Source organism: Euwallacea similis, chromosome 11 (genome assembly GCF_039881205.1).
Source record: "Euwallacea similis isolate ESF13 chromosome 11, ESF131.1, whole genome shotgun sequence".
Lineage (NCBI taxonomy): Eukaryota > Metazoa > Arthropoda > Insecta > Coleoptera > Curculionidae > Euwallacea > Euwallacea similis.
Window position 1 is genome coordinate 3034577 of NC_089619.1, and position 19072 is coordinate 3053648.

At 38.5% G+C, this 19072-nt stretch overlaps 1 protein-coding gene across 6 annotated transcripts in view; it reads right to left on the reverse strand.

Annotated features, from left to right (window-relative positions):
• Nucleotides 1-8923: 8923 nt before the first annotated feature.
• The window catches only part of jbug (filamin-type immunoglobulin domains fbug), a 34115-nt gene continuing 23966 nt past the window's right edge, over nucleotides 8924-19072 (reverse strand). For 4 of the 6 annotated variants that reach the window (XM_066395058.1, XM_066395052.1, XM_066395053.1 and 1 more), the window contains 19 exons: nucleotides 17831-18052; nucleotides 17523-17670; nucleotides 14293-14514; nucleotides 13909-14237; nucleotides 13505-13854; nucleotides 13300-13445; nucleotides 12849-13107; nucleotides 12496-12736; nucleotides 12255-12439; nucleotides 11868-12202; nucleotides 11332-11649; nucleotides 11120-11278; nucleotides 10781-11061; nucleotides 10482-10701; nucleotides 10244-10426; nucleotides 9986-10188; nucleotides 9648-9929; nucleotides 9410-9589; nucleotides 8924-9355 (listed from right to left, as the gene is read on the reverse strand). In XM_066395058.1, the coding sequence (XP_066251155.1) occupies nucleotides 9224-9355; nucleotides 9410-9589; nucleotides 9648-9929; nucleotides 9986-10188; nucleotides 10244-10426; nucleotides 10482-10701; nucleotides 10781-11061; nucleotides 11120-11278; nucleotides 11332-11649; nucleotides 11868-12202; nucleotides 12255-12439; nucleotides 12496-12736; nucleotides 12849-13107; nucleotides 13300-13445; nucleotides 13505-13854; nucleotides 13909-14237; nucleotides 14293-14514; nucleotides 17523-17670; nucleotides 17831-18052 (4395 nt within the window). In that variant the 3' untranslated portion in view covers nucleotides 8924-9223. Of the gene's footprint in view, nucleotides 9356-9409; nucleotides 9590-9647; nucleotides 9930-9985; nucleotides 10189-10243; nucleotides 10427-10481; nucleotides 10702-10780; nucleotides 11062-11119; nucleotides 11279-11331; nucleotides 11650-11867; nucleotides 12203-12254; nucleotides 12440-12495; nucleotides 12737-12848; nucleotides 13108-13299; nucleotides 13446-13504; nucleotides 13855-13908; nucleotides 14238-14292; nucleotides 17144-17522; nucleotides 17671-17830; nucleotides 18053-19072 lie in introns of those variants that run through there. The other 2 variants (XM_066395054.1, XM_066395057.1) reach the window with 2 other exon arrangements.

A 19072-nucleotide genomic window follows, 5' to 3' on the forward strand; every position in this document is an offset into this window, starting at 1 on the left:
ATAAAATTGTACTTCCTCAGGAAAGTAAATTTCCTTAACGATTTAATCGTGTACTTAATATTTAAGTAGTGTATTTGTAATTTTACAAAGAGATGTAAATCTTTTCTCGATTATTACTTGGTTTGATTGGTTCTGAGCATGCACAATTCTCCTTTTAATGCAGTAAAAAACCACCATAAAAAAGTACAAAATAAACACGTCCATCTAAGCATAATTGAATGTGCATGCCAAAGTATTGAATAGGCAGAAAAGACAGGAGTTCGTTACAGGGTGTCCCAATTTTTCAATGACTAGATTCGGTTTTGGGACACCCGGTAAAGTTCCCATTAGGAATGTACGGTCGTACTAATTAAAAACTAATATTTAATAGATCTCAATTTACAAATCGAATTGCTTGCACCTGTATAATCTCATTTGAAATGTATACTAATTACATTTTGTAGTCAGTTGTCGTGATGTTTTTCTTTGCCTTGAATTTACGTTTGTAGTCTTAAAAGTTAATTAGTCTTAATCAGCTTTCTTTGTGGAATTTCTTGTAGTCAAATCTCAGCAGCAAAATGAATTGAAGTGGTAAGATTTGATCTAAAATTCTGCAACATGGGCTGATTAGCTTACGCGAGAATCTTGATCAGTATTTAGTTCCACTGAGTTAGTTTTCTGATTATTTGTGATAATCATGTATATAATGGATGTATTTATTTGTAGAGATAGTCCTAGAGTTTTAGGAAAAACTAGTTAAAAGCTTCCCAGCATACAAAGTTATTCTAGTAGCTTACATTTAAGTACTTTTTACTATTGTTATTATTTTATTTGTTGAATATGTTAATAATTTGTAATAAATACCACTATTTTAATAAGAAAACTTAAAAGTTTGTTTCATTTGGGAATAAAGACACCACAGAATTGAATGGAGAATAGCTGCAATAATTGGAGGAGGGAATGAAGGGGAGGAGAGAATAAAAGAGAGAAGGCAATAACTGCTACAAACTTTTCATTGAGAATTCAACTGGCAGCCTTCAATATTGAATTTTTCACCACTTTATCCATTACTTCTCACTATTTTTAAACCAATTTGAACCCATATAGATAGAGCATACGGTAGGAGCTTACCTTACCGTTCGAAATCCACCTTCCGAATGCTCCAAATTTTCCCCACAGATTTCTGGGAAGATCTACCCTTTGACCACCCTGTTTACCGCAAAATTTGCATTTTCTCTACAAAATAGTCAAAACTGCAGGTTAAAGAAGGTGAGCTTGAGATTTTAGGCTTGAATTCTTGAATTGAGCTTCTCCGACTGCATTTGAATTGTGCGTGTAATTTATACATGCATACTTAAAAAATTATTGTTGTTACTGTTTTTTTTTAAATAAATAACAAAGTTTGGTGGTTCATAAAACGTCTCAGGTTTGGCCAACACGAAGGCCGAGGTTTTTAATGGATAAGAGCTTCGGTGAATTCCACACTACCCGGGCGCCAGAATATCCGTCCGGGTGTCTTTTTAAAGTTTTTCCTCGTGAAAAAGGTATATTGAGACATCAATTCGCGGAACCAAGCTTCATTTTAACAAACTTTATAGTGCCAAATATACAGCGCTTACTGGAAAACATGTACCTCTTCTATTTACCAACTTTCTCAAATGTAAGGTGCTTTTAAGTTTAATCCTGCAGAATGGCGCAAATCGCATATTTTAAACGAGGTAAAGTTTTCCGTTGCTATCTAACAATCATTTCTATTAAAACATTTTTATATCTCCTATTAATTAAAATCAAATAATGACGCAAGTAATTACTATTTGAGCTTTCACCAACATGTTTGGGCGAAACACACTTTTTCAAGTTAGCGTTAGACAAAGAAACATTTACACAAGAATTAGTTTGCAAGAGAGAAACAGACGATTTATTTGTTTAAATAAGTTTTTCAGGAATTTATGTATTTTCTCGACATGTATAGCAGGTCATTGGCTGCTGGAGACCCAACAAAAGAGAATTTTTCTGTAAAGCGCCTTATTTTGTTGCATCATATAGGCGACTGATGTTATTAAAACCCACTTTACAAAAATAAATTTCTATGAAGATTTTAATCCTGCAAGTAGTGGAAAATCACTCTGTCATTAAGTTTCGATAGCCGTAAAGATTCTCAGATTAGGAATCTATTAATTCCAAGCAGTCTCGGAGAGTTTTCCACGTTTCGGACATTACAACTGACACGAAAGCTGAGAACGCAAATTATTTACTTTGAACAGATCAAAATTATAAGTTTCATGATCGCAGGGTTAAATACACCATTATTCTGGGCCTAAAGGAATATAATGAGCATATTATCCACGAGAGATTTCCCGCAACGACCAATTGAAAAAAGATTGTCTAGGTCATAAATAACAACGGTCAATTCAAGGAAAGGACCGTCCTAAAAAATGTGCCCCATAGCACGTGTGTCAAGCTAAGAACGAAGACAATAAAAATAATTTATAGTCCAAACATCTGTTAGTTATTAACCAGTACTCCAAATATTTACGTTTCGATACAATTTGAGTCGTTTATTGCCGACACACTTTGTTAGCGAAGAAGTCTGCCTGATTCGCTCAAACATCATCAATTGGAAAAGCTAAAAAGCAATGACAATGAAGGCGAGTTTGTGGGATTTATGGCCGTTTTTGCCTTGAAACCATTTAGAAGAAGGCACATATGGAAAAGTGGTACTGGAAGGTCCTAGATCTTTATTCGAAAATTGGTAAACAAAAAATATTGAACTAATCTGAAAACAGTACCCGCTGGCTTTAAAGGGGGGGGGTGTATCAGTTTAGTTCAAGTTAGAAGAATTATCTAAATTACAGTTACCAAATTATAGTAATAATAACAAAAAATGTAATGATGTAAAGCACCCCAGGTTACGCATATGTATTATTATATTATATGTATTCTTACATTATTACATTATTATTTATATTACTTTCTCATGGAAACCTAAGGACAACATTAGAACTTAATTAGAATGTATGTTTACGTAGAAACACAATTCTTTTGTCCGATATAACTAACCCATCAAATTGTAATTAGCTGAGACTCAAAGTCTCAGTACTGCTTAAGGTTCAAACTACCCTTATTAATGTACTTTAGTAAAGTCCATGTAGATATCATGTATATAAATAGGGTACGTCTCCACAACAAAAAGATCAGTCAAGCAATCAAGCAGTCAGTCAGTTAAGCAGTCAATCAGTCAAGCAGTCAAGCTCAAGTCCAGCAGAAACCTTCACGACTCATCTTCACAGACACTTACATAAAAGGGTCTTTACGCCTCGCTTCCGCTCTTGTATTATCGAGAAGTTAATAAAGTGTTATATTTTTGACTCGCGTATAGGTTTTCCAACCCGGCACATTACAATGAAATAAAGCAAGGATTGTACTTACAATGGCAGACACAATAGGATCAATATAACAGATCGACTAAAACATTTATCAATAATGTGAAGGAATGGAACGGTAGAAAATGGGGTAACTTATGGCTCAAAATTGTTATAACTCACAGAGTTTCTGAAAAAAATACCAATTGTAATGCATAGCCGAAAAGGAAATTTTATGACGATTTTAAAAATGTAAATATTTGATATCGCAACCATATGAAAATCAAAATTTTAACAATCTATCTTCAAAAGCAAGGATTTAACAAGAAAATTGGCAACACTGCTAAGAAGAAGCTCTAAAAAAGTGTCTTAATAATATAAAACTTTTTTTCCTCTAACTGTTACCGTGTAAGAGTTATTTGCAAAAAACCAAAACCGCGAAATTCACTTTTTTCCAAATATCTTCGTAACCGTTCGGAATTTAGCCGGTATAAAATCAGATTATTAATCTGCTTTAAATTGCGCAACTCCTTCCTAACTTAAACCATTTTGTGTCTATTACCGTTTCCGAGATCCCCATGCTATTCATCCTTATCTGGGACGGACTGTATAATTTTATTAAGCCAATTATCCAAACATTAAAGAACCCAATAAGGTAACTTCCCCGCTTTATTCCCCCAAAGAAGGATCCAAATAATCACTGTGCATAACGATTGGAACAAAAAATTATAATCAATTTTCTGATGAAAAATATTCAGGCCAGTCCATCTTGGTACACGAAATCGGAGTGCCTGGCGCGATATTAAGTTATAATATGGTTCCCTAGAGAATTTCATTCAATTTCAACACTCCTATATTGTTTATACACAATCAAATTGTATGAATAAGTAATGACCTTAGATTTACAACAGACTTATACTGCGGCATAAATTTGTATTTGCCAAATGAATATCAGCAAAATGGTAATGCAGTTGGCACCGCGAATGGGAAGGTATTAACTTTGACTGCTAAAGGTAACCGATTGATCTCAATTTAGGTACTGGCCAGGAGATAATAAGATTGAGGCAAATGCCTGTCTATAATTTCTAACGTATAAAAAGATAGTGATAGTTCTTCAGACTAGATCAGAGACCTATCCACGTGGTGACCCCTTGATGTCTACTTCCCCGACTCCGGGTAACCTGTAATGTGCCGGGTTGGAAAAGCTATACGCGAGTCAAAAATATAACACTTTATCAACTTCTCGATAATACAAGAGCGGAAGCGAGGCGTAAAGACCCTTTTATGTAAGTGTCTGTGAAGATGAGTCGTGAAGGTTTCTGCTGGACTTGAGCTTGACTGCTTGACTGATTGACTGCTTAACTGACTGACTGCTTGACTGCTTGACTGACCTTTTTGTTGTGGAGACGTACCCTATTTATATACATGATATCTACATGGACTTTACTAAAGTACATTAATAAGGGTAGTTTGAACCTTAAGCAGTACTGAGACTTTGAGTCTCAGCTAATTACAATTTGAGGGGTTAGTTATATCGGACAAAGGAATTGTGTTTCTACGTAAACATACATTCTAATTAAGTTCTAATATTGTCTTTAGGTTTCCATGAGAAAGTAATATAGTAATAATGTAAGAGGTTAATACATATAATATAATAATACATATGCGTAACCTGGGGTGCTTTACAAACCAGCCCCGGAGGAGGAGGAGGTGACAGATGCGGAAGACAGAAAGATGGACATTGAATGGGTAAAACCGAAGAGTGCCGAAACGGGAACCTACTATAACATGACAAACCAACCTTTGGGGCGAACAGGACAGGAAAGGCTTTAAAAGGTCAGGACAAAGGGATCAAACACCCGAAGACGGCCATAGATGAATAGATGTCAGAACGCGAAGGGACGCATTTCAGGGGAAAAAGCAAAAACTTCTGTCGGATGTACACATCAACATCGATAACAACACGATATAGAACCAGAAGAGCATAGCCCAAGAGATTGGAAGGATGGAGTGTCGTTGCTCTACAACTCAAAAGGATACATGTCGAGCATGGGGAGACGCAAAGCTCTCTCGAAAAGAAGCACAACTGGATCGAAATGACCCAAAGAGATAGTAAGTGTCCTAAAAACACAACAGATGAGGAGAGCAGGGAGTCAACTAGCATCAGACGAGTGAAGTAGGTAGTAGCTACTCGCAATCCTCTCCGGTGTTAACCATATATTCCTCAGGAACAGTTCCGGAGTCGGAGAAGGTTCTTTTATTTCGGCGTTTTGAGTAAGGTAGGCGCTTTGGTGAACCCCACTCTACCCGGCCGCCAGAACACCAGGTAGGATGTTTGTGATGATCTTAAACGTGCATAAAAAAGAGAGAGAGAGAGAATCAAAAGGTCCTATCGCCTCGTATCCCCAAATACTCCAAAGAAATTTCAAGAATTTATCAAACACTTCATCGTTTTTGGCGATAAAGACGGGGATTCTTTGAAAAGAAGGATGTACCCTAGGAAGCGCATTTGCGCGCATTTCGATCTTAAAAGCTATGAGAAATGCGACATCGATGTGTAAATAAATGTATCCAATAATATCGTTACCTAGAAAATCTAAGAGTCTAAGAATGCCCTTATTACAATCCTGCCCCATGATCTTAGTATTGTACTGTTAATCACATTAGTCAATACAACATTATTAGCTGCTTACTTTACTTATGCAATAGGTAGTTAATAATGTGAAAGATTCTCATATCGGAACAAGAAGAATTGACCCTAATAAAACCTATTGAAATTATTATTCCTTCAACAGATCATTTATGAGCTACTCTAATTGTTTGGATCTGAAGACAGCATTTTTTCTATGAATGATCTGCAGGAATATCTCGTGTTCCAGATTCCACTTTTTTTTCTCTCTCTGGTGGGGAAACCTTCAAAAGCACACCCCCCACCCCCTTGATGGTAGTCCAAGAGGGAGTCGGGCGGTTCTACCATCGTAAAACTCCGCCACGGAACCTATGGCCCGTCAGAAACTTCTCCAGGTGAAAGTTTTTCTTACCACGTTTCCTATCTATCCAGGTTCTAATTTCAGGTACTCAGGTCTTACACTGTATACCGAAACACTAAACTATTTACCAATTCTTTGTTACGAAAAACAACATGCTTGTAAACGGTGGGAAATCAGAGAGGCTATTTATGGACGTGAACAAGGCATTTGACCGCATCTGACACAGTGGTCTCCTACACACACTTTGAGCGCCAAAATATCTTTTCATGTAATCAAAAACGTCAATCTCTTATCTCAGAACGACCTTTTCGAGTGATGGCATCACGCGAGCCAAAGAAACATTGCACAGGTCATTTCCTGAAGATTGAGAAGAGGAATTTCACGCATTTTAGATAGGGGTCTTCCATACATTTTATTGGCTGTTAATTTTCGTTTTTCAACATTCCCCACAGAATCGTTTATAACAGTTCTCGTCCGAGCCCTTACCGAACAGCAAATATTAATTTCAGGTAGTTTTATTTGAGAATAGCGTGCAATTGACACTGTTTAGAGAAATAGTCGCGATTTGAGGTTGGCGCCTTTTTGTGAATTAACGAGCGAATCGAATCCTCGAGGTACCATTAGGTACTAAAAGAAGGAACCTAAGAACAACGAAAAGCTTTCTCCTAAGAAATGAATTCGCTGGCACTTTTCGACCATTAAAGTCGTCCCAATGGGTCCACAATGGGCCGACATCAGAAATCACCAAGCGAATAAAAATGTAATAAAACGATCAAGTGAATCACTTCGACGTTTCCAATATAAATTTCTTCGTCACAATTTTTATAATCGCACAGCGTCGGCATAGTAGGCGTCACGATCCTACCACAGAGGAGAAATTGCTGACCTTGTTTCTTGACCTAGAAATTTCAAGACACACATAAGACAAGGACGTTAAATCGCTGAGGTACCCAAAAGGAGATCACTTCTGAGCGTGCGTGCTGCCACTTTGATATTTAATTTGTTGTCGAACGAGGCTGAGGAAAAAATGTCACTCTTGCCGATGGGCTTTTGGAGAAATCGTGGTCGTCGGCTTGTATTGGTCTATTGAATATTGAATGAGCATGTACCTACTTTGGACGTAAACAAGATGTTAAAGCCATTGTAAACATTCCATGATGGAATATTGCTTGGTAATTGTCGGATCTGCTTGTCTCCGATTGCGCAGATGTTAATGAAGTTTCGAGCTTAACAAAGAAGGAGAAGTTCGAAGTTAAACGCAAAACGTTTATCGTGAGAGTCAACGGGGTTAAACCAATGATGAAAATTTGAAAAACCTGACGGGTACTAAAACAGAGAGTACCGGAGGGTGACGAGAGGGGGGTGAGGTTGGGTGGCGGCCCAAAGCGGCAGACCAGAAAGGAAGACGATTTTTCTTGAGGATGGGGGGGCAGGGATTAAAAATCTCGCCGCGCTTCGAAGGCCGGCCCTGAAGACAGTTTTGATCCATTTTTGTAATTTCTTTTTCGCCGCATGAAAAATTATCGAAGGAGAGACGAAATGACTAACTAACCTGAACTTACCCCTATTGAATACGCACTACTTTAATTAAACTGGTGGGAAAAATAGCCGAAACGGCATATTTTTCGGGCATTTTCCGGAAAGTTCATATTTCGGAAACCCCCTTGAAAAAAGACTCTGGAAGTCCATTTCGTCTGGAATAATTGACGAACATTGGCCTTGAAAATATTTCTTTTTTCAATTCCATACAGAGTACGAAAAACCTGTGTATGCTTTTGTAGCCTACAACCAGTACCCACTACCGAAATTATGGGAGCGCGGGGTTGAGTAACGCCCTAGGGCGGCGGCTTTTCCTGATCAGCAGGCTTTCTTAGGGACAGGGGATAATTAAAAATTTCGCCCAGAGCACCAGACTTGTTGAGGCCGGCCCTAGCTACAACATGGTATTTGGTAACTACCGTTATTTCAGAATTGTCGTTGCAATCTCATCTAACAGGTTTAGTCGATATCTCGGGAAGTGTTGGCAGATTTTCGTTTTTCTAGCAATCAAAAAAATTACAAGGTATTTTCAAAAAATTCTTCATTTAATTAGCTCGTGTCTAGCAAACGCTTCAGCCAATTAAGTAAAGTAAATTGTAAAGAAAGATTTTTTATTGTCCTCTACGCCATTAAAATAAATTGTATTTGAAAGACCTTTTCTTGTAGAATCAGTAGCGTAGATTAACTTAAGAGTTCTATTGACTACGTTTGTAGTATTCGCACGATTGTACAAGCTAAAAATAGAGCTTTCACTATAAGATCAGTTAAGGGCCCTGGACGATATCTCAGAAAGTAGGTGAGGATTTTTGAATTTTTAAATGTAACACGGGAGGGATTGACAAAGTTTATATATATATTTTTAGTTTACCAAAAATAACAATATCTGCGTTTTGACTGACGAAACTTTACTTTCACGTAAAAGAAATTTAATTGAAGCAGAAAGTGCACACTTCCTGGCTATATGTGGAAAACATTATTTTTATTAAAATAGGGAAAAAGTGTCCACAATTGAGGAAGGGAGGGAACACATTCACTGAGAAAAAATAGTAATAATTAGTTAATATAACAATTTTATTAAAATAGACAAACATTTATAAGAATACCTATAACATAAAATTGAAATCTAATAATGTTATAAAATAGAATAAATTATGAATATTGAATGACTCTTTTTCTATAGGCAAAAGTAGAAACAATAAACACTTTATAGACAACACAAATAATATATACAAACAAAAGGACATGAAGTTGAAGACAGCAATGGGAACCATCAAAATATTCTATTTCTTTATGTTTTTGAAATGGCTAATTCGATGTTCAGAACACAATATAAGGAAATTTCGTTTTCACAAACTACAACGATGAGATGTATCTCCTTAGTTCCTCTTGGGTATCAAAAATCATGACATGGAAAGGCGATCCAGGCACGAGCTCTCCAGCCCATTTAACCTCAACACGATAGTCTCCAGGCTCAGTCGGGTCATACTAGAATTAAGAGCAACATTCCTTAAATTCTTCAGACTAAACTGTCTATAGTACCTTGCACAATATGGTCCTATCCTTCTGACTCTCCCTCTGCATTTCGACCCTAAAAGCACCTTTAGGTCCCCTAACTCTGACTGTCAACTGCCCAGCGCCAGCCCCTCTAGTGTCGCAGATGAACCTTGACTGGAATGTGGCCAAAACTCCATGTTCTATGCCAGGCCCATACACACGAACCTACATATATTCAAAAGTGACTCAAATCACCAAACTCAAGCAATTTCTCCAGACATACTTTGCTGGCGTCTGGAGCTCCAGCAACCTTCAAAATGAACGGCGATCCCTGAACATGCTGCCCGGCATATTTGATGGTAAGCTGGTGTTTTCCTGGTTCCTGGGGCTTCACATTCAAAGTAAAAGTGGCGTCTCCGTGATCGTATAATTCACAATATGCCACTTTTCTAGGTCCAGTGCAATGGGCTGTTAGTTCTCCAGGGCCGGCTCTGCGGGTATCTATCCAAGACCTAATTTCACGTCCTACGACACCTTGTCGGAGACCTTCACCTGAACACAATACCTGGAACCATTGGGGTGTGTTAGAGTAGGGAGTTGAAGTGAAATTTTTAAAATTACCTTAGAGGCATCAGCGCCTCCTTTAACTTCTACCATCAAGGGACAACCCTTGACAGGCCTGGAAGCCCAGAGCACTGAAAGAAGGTAGTTGCCCGGGGTATTAATGGTGTAAGACGCCCTCCAGATCTTTTCGCCCGCCAGGCTGATCATCACTGGTACTGGAACGTTCGAGTCGGCAGAGTAAAGAGTGACCTCGGGGTTGCCTTCAATGATAATACTGACTCAAGATTGAGATACAATAAAAAGTAATACATTTACCAGGACTAGCTTTTGATCCATCAATATTGAACACTGCCGGTTCAGAGCATTTGGCTTCAGCCAATCCTCTTCCAGTCAAAATAACTTGGTCGCCTGAGGCTACTACAAGCGTAGGTGCGTCAGGTAATAAGAAACCAGCAAATTTGATTTCCAGCTCGTGTTCTCCAGAATTTAATCCCTCACCTACGAAGTGTTATTGCTGGATTTGTTGTTTCACAGAATTTAAAATATTGCTTACCAAACAAATCAAATCTGACCCGACTACCGCTCTTCTCTGGAGTAACCTTCCTTCCAGAAACTTTACATTCCAAGTTGCCAGGACCGGCATTTGAAACGTCGAAAGCTAATTTCACGGGGAGTCTGATCATTCCTGCATCGTCTAAATACTGATTCCATCCGCCGATGATTCGAACTGCCTCTAGATCGGTCACGTTGGGCCTAAATGGAGAGCCTGGAAGCTAAAATTTCAAAACGTCCATTACTCAAGTTCTGAGCGGGAAACAATACAAAATTTAGGTCTGAAATCTCAATGCTTACATCATTAGGACCTATGCCTATAACAATGTCATAGGTTCCTACCCATTTGGGGACGTAAGTGATGGTATATTCTCCAGGTTTGGGAACCTGAATGTGAGCCTCAATGTTGCCTTCAGCGGCCTCAATGGATACTCTAGGCTGCACCACGCTACTGACCGTGAAAGTGGCTCTCTCTCCCACTTTGGCTGATTCCAGACCTTTCCCCACTGCTCTTGGGGGTGGAGTGGGTCCCACAGGGCCGACACCCAGGGCCAGTGGAGAACCTTTTACTGGAACGCCGCCTGCAAACAATATAATAATAATTTACTGTAATCTTAGTCTGAAAGTAATAAGTCTTACCATACGTAACTGCTACTTGATACAATCCAGCTGAATGTGGCATGAAGCTAATCTGAGTCAGATTATCCCCAAGAGACATTTCCTGGATGGCCAAACTTTGTCCAATAGGATTAGTGGCCTGAACCTCCAAATCGGCAATACCAGAGTTTTTGGTAAGTACTAAAAACTTGACCTGTTAAATACGTCTAATCTTACTCACGCGAAGAACTTACCATTGAAAACAATCTTTTCCCCGACATTTCCTTGCGATGTAGGAATATCAACGATGCGCACATTATCCGGGTCACAAGCTTGGCAGATGAATGGACTGCCATTAAGAGGTTTGGCTTGATGGAGAACCTCCACTTTATGAGACCCAACGTCCCTAGCAGTGAACTCAGCTTGCAGTTTACCAGCTTTTGTTTGATAGCACCGGACCGGCACTGCTGACCCTGTAGGTCCACTTACAACAACGTCGAATTCCCTAGCAGATCGCCCTATCGTGTCTATTTGGAAGGAGGTTACCTTGCCTACCCTAGCTTGGTATAAGCCTGTCCAGAAAGAATGAAAACAAATCCTAGAAACTAGCTGAATTCTTCTTACAGTCTAATATTATCAGTAGGATTTTAAGCTAGAATAGCTAGCTAAGGTTAAACATCAATTACACACAGCTAGAGCTTACCCCCCTTAATTCATTCACACAACTAATTCCCAATAGATTTTCTTTTGCCTCTACTAGAATTACAAATTTTATTAGCATCGAACGTACCTGCTCCACCTGCCCACGCTTCACTCCCAGGACTCTTAACCGGAACCTCCAACACTCCAAGTTTGGGCACCCCATTGTAATACAGGTTGACCTTGTGCGGGGCAGCAATGAGGGGATGGAAAACAACCTCCCACATGTTGGGATTCATGGGGTTTTGCCTCACGCTATGCGCTACATCTCTATTAGCGACCCTCACGGAAGCTGTAAGTTGTCCAGGTCCTACTTTAGCCATGTTGATTCCAATCATCGCAGGGCGATGGCATGTTGCTTCGGGAACGTTGACTATGTCTATTTTTGTTGTATCAAAAACGTGCATAGTGCGTGTGGAGTATAGTCTAAGAAGAGAGTATTCTGTGAGGCAGTACTGGAGTGATGTTCGAAACTTACTCATGTCCCTTGTAAGAATGCACCTTGTAAGTTCCAGCCTGAGTCAAGACGAATTGAGCTTTGTAGTCCTTGACTACATATTTAACATTGTGGTTATTAGCGTCTTTAATTTCCAATCGGTGGTTTTCAGAGGGCAAGTCCATGTAGCATGTGGAGCCAATTTGCAAGAATTGAGTTGCCTCAATCTTAAAACGACACAGGTCAGTTTTGACCTTTAACAATTTCCGTGCTTTGAGCTTACCACTGAGCAATGGAATGGGCTTCCAACTACCGAGATATCGTTAAATGTTATATTAACAAAGTGATCTTCAGCGGTTAAAGGTACAAAAGTCACGTCGTACAGTCCTCTGGCGCAGGCAACCACTTCGGCTTTGATGGTGGTGTGTTGGGTGGATACCACGAGTTCCAAAGTGCCTTCTCCTGCTTGGGCGGCGTCGACGCTAAAGGTTACCGGTTTTCCTACTTCTGCTGGACCAAGTTCCCTGAAAAATTGACTTTGTACATTAGAACTGACCTGATCTAGACCACTTTATCATGAAATATTTCGTGTTCTTATAAAATTCCATTCGATGGGAAATAGTGCACTTAACACACCTTAACGAAAGATCGTTCATGGCCCTGTTGACATCCTGCTTCTTCCCCGGCAACCCCGAAACAATGACCTTGTTCACATCGTAAACATTACAACTGAATGGAGACCCAATTACATGCTGGTCGTTTATCAAAATTGCCACTGAGTGTCTTCCCACCAACTCGGGAACAAAATGAGCGGTGTAAACGTCCGCTATGACAGCTAATTTAACTGGTAGAATTTTTCCAGTTGGGGCTGTTACGATCACTTGAGGCTCTCCTCCTAAAATAAGAGAAAACATAAATCTTCGCTAAGAGCCAAATCATTAAAGTCGTGATAACTTTAGCAGGAGAATAGTTCGTATGGAAATAGAGCCTCTCTATCCTTTTATTTTCAGTTGCAAGAACTCTACATCCCTACCAAACTTGAGGGTGTTGCAATAATCTGCTTTCAAACAAGTTTTCAACCACCTACCAGTCACTCCCTCAATCTTCACTTCGGCAGGCACATTGACTGAAGCCAGCTCAATGCCAGATCCAGATACTGGAACCCGAGGTTGGACGTTGCCAGGACTGACTTTGCAGCTGAATGGCGAGCCGGGAACTGGTTGTCCATTGAATCTAGTTCATAAAAATACCTCAAAACGCTCTAATGGCTTTGTAAAAGCAACAAATAATACCTCACGCTGAGGGTGTGGGTGGCAGCTTCAGTGGGCTTAAAGTTAACCTTAAACCTGGCGTTGCCTTCGCTTTGGACAAAATTAGGCACATTCCGCCCTCCCACTGCGACGATTATTTCCAGATTTCCAGCACCGGCCTGTGAGGCATTAATGCTGAAGGAAACGGGCTTTCCCACTACTCCATCCATTATGTCAGTGACGGTAACTCTGCTGGCATCATAAGCCTTGACCAAGAAGGGACTTCCTTCAATATGACCGCTAGGCAAACGTACTTCCACGCTGTGATCTCCGACGTCTAGAGGGGTAAAGGACACTTCAAATTTTCCAGTGGTTCCCAGTTGAGGATTGACCTAGCAAACACACGGATATTCTCCGATAATTGAATTAGTTCAGGTTTGATTTACTTGAGTGGGCAAGGATCTTCTGGCGGGCCCTAAAACCTCCACAATAGGAGGTGTAGGGCTTTCCACCACAAAGCTGCAAGCCCTTCCAACTGAAACTTTATCCAAAGCTTCCGGAGCAAGAATGCGGGCTGCTGATACTACATTGCACTTAAAGGGACTTCCTGGCACGTCTTGACCATTGAACCTCAAGTCCACAGAATGCACTGTTGGTTCTCTGGGAGTGAAGGAGATGGCATAGGTGTGAGGGCCTTGGGCTTGGGCTGAAGTTGGTACCAGGCCTCCATTGACTGTCACCTCCAGGTTGCCAGGACCGGCCTGGCTTGTCTCCACTGCGGTTTTAATGCAACTTAGTAAACTGATTAAATAATCACATGGCATTCTGACCTAAAAACGTCACCGCTTTCCCCACAATCCCTGTACCAGACTCCTTGACTTTAATGGCCTGCACATCATAAACTTTGGCAGCATAAGGGCTACCTACTGTGGGTACTCCGCAAACTGATACATTGATACGGTGTTCTCCTACAACTCTGGGTACGAATTCTGCCTGGTATTGGCCATTTCCAAGAGTATGGACTTGAGTGGGTACCGCTTGACCTCCTGGACCTGAGTCGAGTTTGCGATGAGGTTGGCGAATATTAGGAGTAGGGAGCTAAGGAAGGAGCTGTGTGTTGGGAAAAGTTAGATGGGCTGGATAAGTTGGCAGTAAAATCAGGTGAAAAGGTTTTCAATTTCATTGTTCTTGATCTTAATGGATAAAGTTTGGGTGCCTAGTCTAGGACCTGAGATCTGGCAAGCGATAGTGTTGCAGAGGTAGAGTACTCAAATTTTGTTTTGGTATTAATCAGGTTCAGAACAACGCTATGATGAAAGGAATTGATAGTTTCGATTTTTTTTCAGTCAGTGTGGAAGAAATTTTGTTGCCCTGAATCTGATGTGACTACCAAAAACTACTTATGCTGATCTTCGTGCTACTTGAATAGTAAACGAAAGCAATATAAATTCATGAAAAACAGTGGTTTATAGTGGTTGAGCAATATGTATATAGACGCAAAACGCAAAACGACATTTTTTCGTGGTTGCTTCCTTGATGGACCTCATACTTTAAGTTCTTCAGAAAATATGAGAAAAAAAATGGTACCCATAAAAAAAAGATCCTCAATATTATCCCTCTTCTCTCGTATTATTTGGGCGATTATTTGTTCTTTTTATGAAGTATTACATGTCCTTATTAACAATAGATTTTGAGAAAATGAGGTTTAAAATTTCAAATAATTACCAAATGATTGGATAAGTACTTTCCTTTTTAGTTATATCCAAACTGTTGGAGATAGATATAAGATGTTCCTCATGGGCAGCGATCAGAAATCGCCCATAGAATTCAAAAAAGTAATAATAAGAGTTTGTCTCTTTAAAAAATAATTTTTTTGGATAATTACTTTATATACCGAGACCGTGTAATATATTTTTTTAAATGTGAAGTATAAGTCATTCATGGGTGGCGAGAACCGCACATCGATATACAGAGTGTTTCAGATTAAGTTGAGTTCATGATATTATGGATCACGATAAAGATCCTGGTAAACGCTCAAATGGCAGTTACCGATAGTAAAAAATTACCAAATTTCATAGAATTTTCTCAAACGGTTTAGTCAAAATTTATGGTTATCGAAAATCACAGTTTTAAATTTTTTGGTCACATTTGGACGGTCCTTATCTATTTTTTTAAATTTCAAAACATTATCTGAAAGTATATAAACATTTTTTTTCAAATTTGAATCGTTTTGTATCTTTTACCGTCTCCATAATACCCATGAAATTCACTTACTTGGGACACCCTGTACTGAATAAGTACCTACGAAAATAATTATGATCAATTGCACATCCATAAATTACCTTGTTTAAATAAATAAATTAGTTAAAATGGTATTTTTAAACGAGCGACGATTAAGAAGTACATACACTTTTCAGGCAGACACCAATGGTTACCAGAACCATGTCTATGGGAATATCGTTATATACCAAAGCAGAAAAAGATAAAAAATTGCAATTAACACACATATCCCTCTAGCGAGGAGCCATTCAGTACTTCTTTCGTTTAATTAAAGATTTTATTCCTTCCTTTCTTGCAATATTACTTTTTCCAATGTACTCGCATTCGTATGTACGAGTATATATCAAAGATCCATAGAACAATGTCTGACCTCAAGTGAGCAACTCTATTGCTCTACAATGAAAAATGAGCTGATTATTCATGATCAACCTGCATATTATGTTCTGGATATGTCCAGATACCAACCACTATAAACCCTCCCTTACACTACGAACGCAATGTGCTACTTGCTATTTATCTCAAGAGAAATATTTTCTGTGAATAGTAAAAAATTCTGTTACTATTGAAGGTCAGGAAAAATAACACAAAAGGATAAGAAAACATATAACATGCACCCTTTTTAGTCCACAAAGACCGAGAAAGAATGAAAATATTTATTTTTTAATTGCCTTTCTTCTGGTTAAAAACAAAATATTAAAAAAAAGTTCAGAAAGCCTCCTTGGATTACTTGGGAATTTGATTAAAAAAAAATCAAAATCTCAAAAATTCTTAATGTTTCGCAATTTGTTACTGCATCTTCCGGCCAATTTTCAGTCGACCTTTTCCTTGTGAATGACGAAAAGCGTAAGTTCTGATTTAAAAAATGACCATTTGGATTGTAATTTGAATAATTAAAAAACGCTGAAAAACCATCAAGCCGTTGAAGATAAAGTACATAATTTGTGAGAACTGACTTTTTCCGTGGCGTTTGTTCATCAAATTTCCAACTAAACCATCATTAAAAATACAAAATATTCTTTACTGAGAGTCCTAAAGTGGAAGGAAAGTAAGCAATAGTTACACAATAGCTTCTACTCAGTAAGAGCCATTCTTTTGTTTACTTAAATTTTTGTCACTTAATCAACATATTAAATTCATAATTTATTGACGAACTAATTTACTATGTAAGCGAAAACTGGTTAAATTGAAATAATGGCAGAACACAAAGAAAATCTTAAGAGCAAACGGTTACATCACATTAATGACAAAAGGCTGATACACACATTCTCAAAACTCTATTGCTTCAAAGTTAGTAACAATAAAGGAAAGGCAAAGGAACTGTTAGTAAAATAATATAATTATTAGAAACGAAGACAATATGAGGAATGGACGGGATTATCTAATATACATATCGCCGGTGTCCTGAAAATGAAAAAAGAAAGGTGCAAGGCCGTGAAATGACTGAAAAGAAAAACAGACAAAAGTGGGAAAACAGGCATGATTTATTTTCATCGTTACATAATAGCTATGACCTGAATATCTTACTTCTTAAGTAACACATTGCGTCCTGAAAAGTGTATTTATTAAGCCCCAACAATGAAACCATTGAGCTTACCAAAAAAGCTCAAACGCCAAGCAAAAAAACATGCAGCTTAATACCAAATAAAAACTATGACAAATCTGAGCAAACATTACACATGCAAGCAAAGGACTCTCTAACACCCCCGATGCCATTAACAACCCTCTTCTCTTTAGCCTCCAGCTACCAACATCCCAACGTCAATAGCAATTCAATTCTCACCCTCCACATTGACTTCAATGTCTTCCAGTCTTCCAGGGTGGTTAATCAATAAAGTGCTAGCTCTGTGTACCGGTCCAGGACCGGGCAACGTAACACTGGGTCCTGTTCCAGTCCCCCCCACGGACACGATTAAAGGACAACCCACTACCTATTTTTGGTCACAGGAAAAAAGTCCGTTAATGTTACCGTTAATTTTGAGACTTAGTGAAGACCTTTGAAGCAGATTTCTGAGTTTCGTTGTTCTTATCGAAAAATTACAAGAAATCTACCTCTTCAGGTTCTAAAGTTCTGCAGTACCAAGTACTAACCGGTCTCTTATTAAAGGCAACATTAACAACATGATCGCACGCCTCTGCAGGCACGAAACTGACAGCAAATCTGGCATTGCCTTGGGGGTGTACTTGGGTGGGAATGTTTAACCCTCTGGCAGAAATTGTTATCTCTAAGTTACCCTCGCCAGCTTCACTGGCATCAACAGAGAATGTGACTGGTCGGCCGACTGTTCCTCGGGCTACCGTACCTACAGTTACCTGTCAGGAAATTCATAGTTTACCTAGAGGGTCACATACAAATTCATTATGGCACTGATTAATGTAGGGAACAATAGACATTAATTAATTGCTGATTCATAAAAAGGAGCAGGGGCATTAAATTAAAGATATATCAGAATACCTGGATAAGAAAGCCACAGATCATAAAAGAAGGAGGAGGCTTCTGTAAAGTAACTGTCCTACATGAAATGCTTCAAATCGTAGCTACTCTACCCTAAGTCAGACAAAGAAAAAGATAGGGAGAAATAAGAAACTAGAAGAGGAAAAAGGTTTAAACATTTGATGGTAGAAATCGTTGTTAAATTACTTTTATGGCGTAAGAATCAAAGATGAAAAATAAGATTTCAGAGTATCTCAAATAAATTACCTAAAACGCCATTGACAAACTTCCACAGATATATAAAGATGAAGATGGAGAACTGCTAAGAAAAATAAGGTGGACAAGGAAAATAAGGGGAAAAACTTTTCAACAAATTGAAATGGCCGACTTCAAAACCGAATTCGAATCCATAAAATTTGAAATCATACTTCTCAAATCGTTGAAAGCTAGATAAGAAAAAAAAGGGAAAATTATTTTCTTTTCATACTATAATAATTGAAAAAATTGAGGTTACACGGAAAACTGGAAACAATAAAGAAGAACGAAGAACTTTCGAAGCAAGTGAAAAAAATTAAGTGAATGAAGAAAAAGAAGATTTTTCAACAAAAATAGTTAAGTGAAAAAAATACTAACACAAAAAAGATAACCATGGTGATGGTGATGGTGATGATGATGACGACGACGATGATAACGATGATAATGAATTATAAGGAAAAGATTTCGATAAATTAAATAATTTATCTTTTATGTAATGCTAGACATCTTTCTTGGCACACTCGGTCACGTGAAATACAAAAACGGAAGAAAAAAACACTAGAAAAAGAAAAACATATAAATGAAAACTAAAAACACAGTTTCCACGTTTCAGCAATAATGCTGCATATCGTAGAGGGTATACT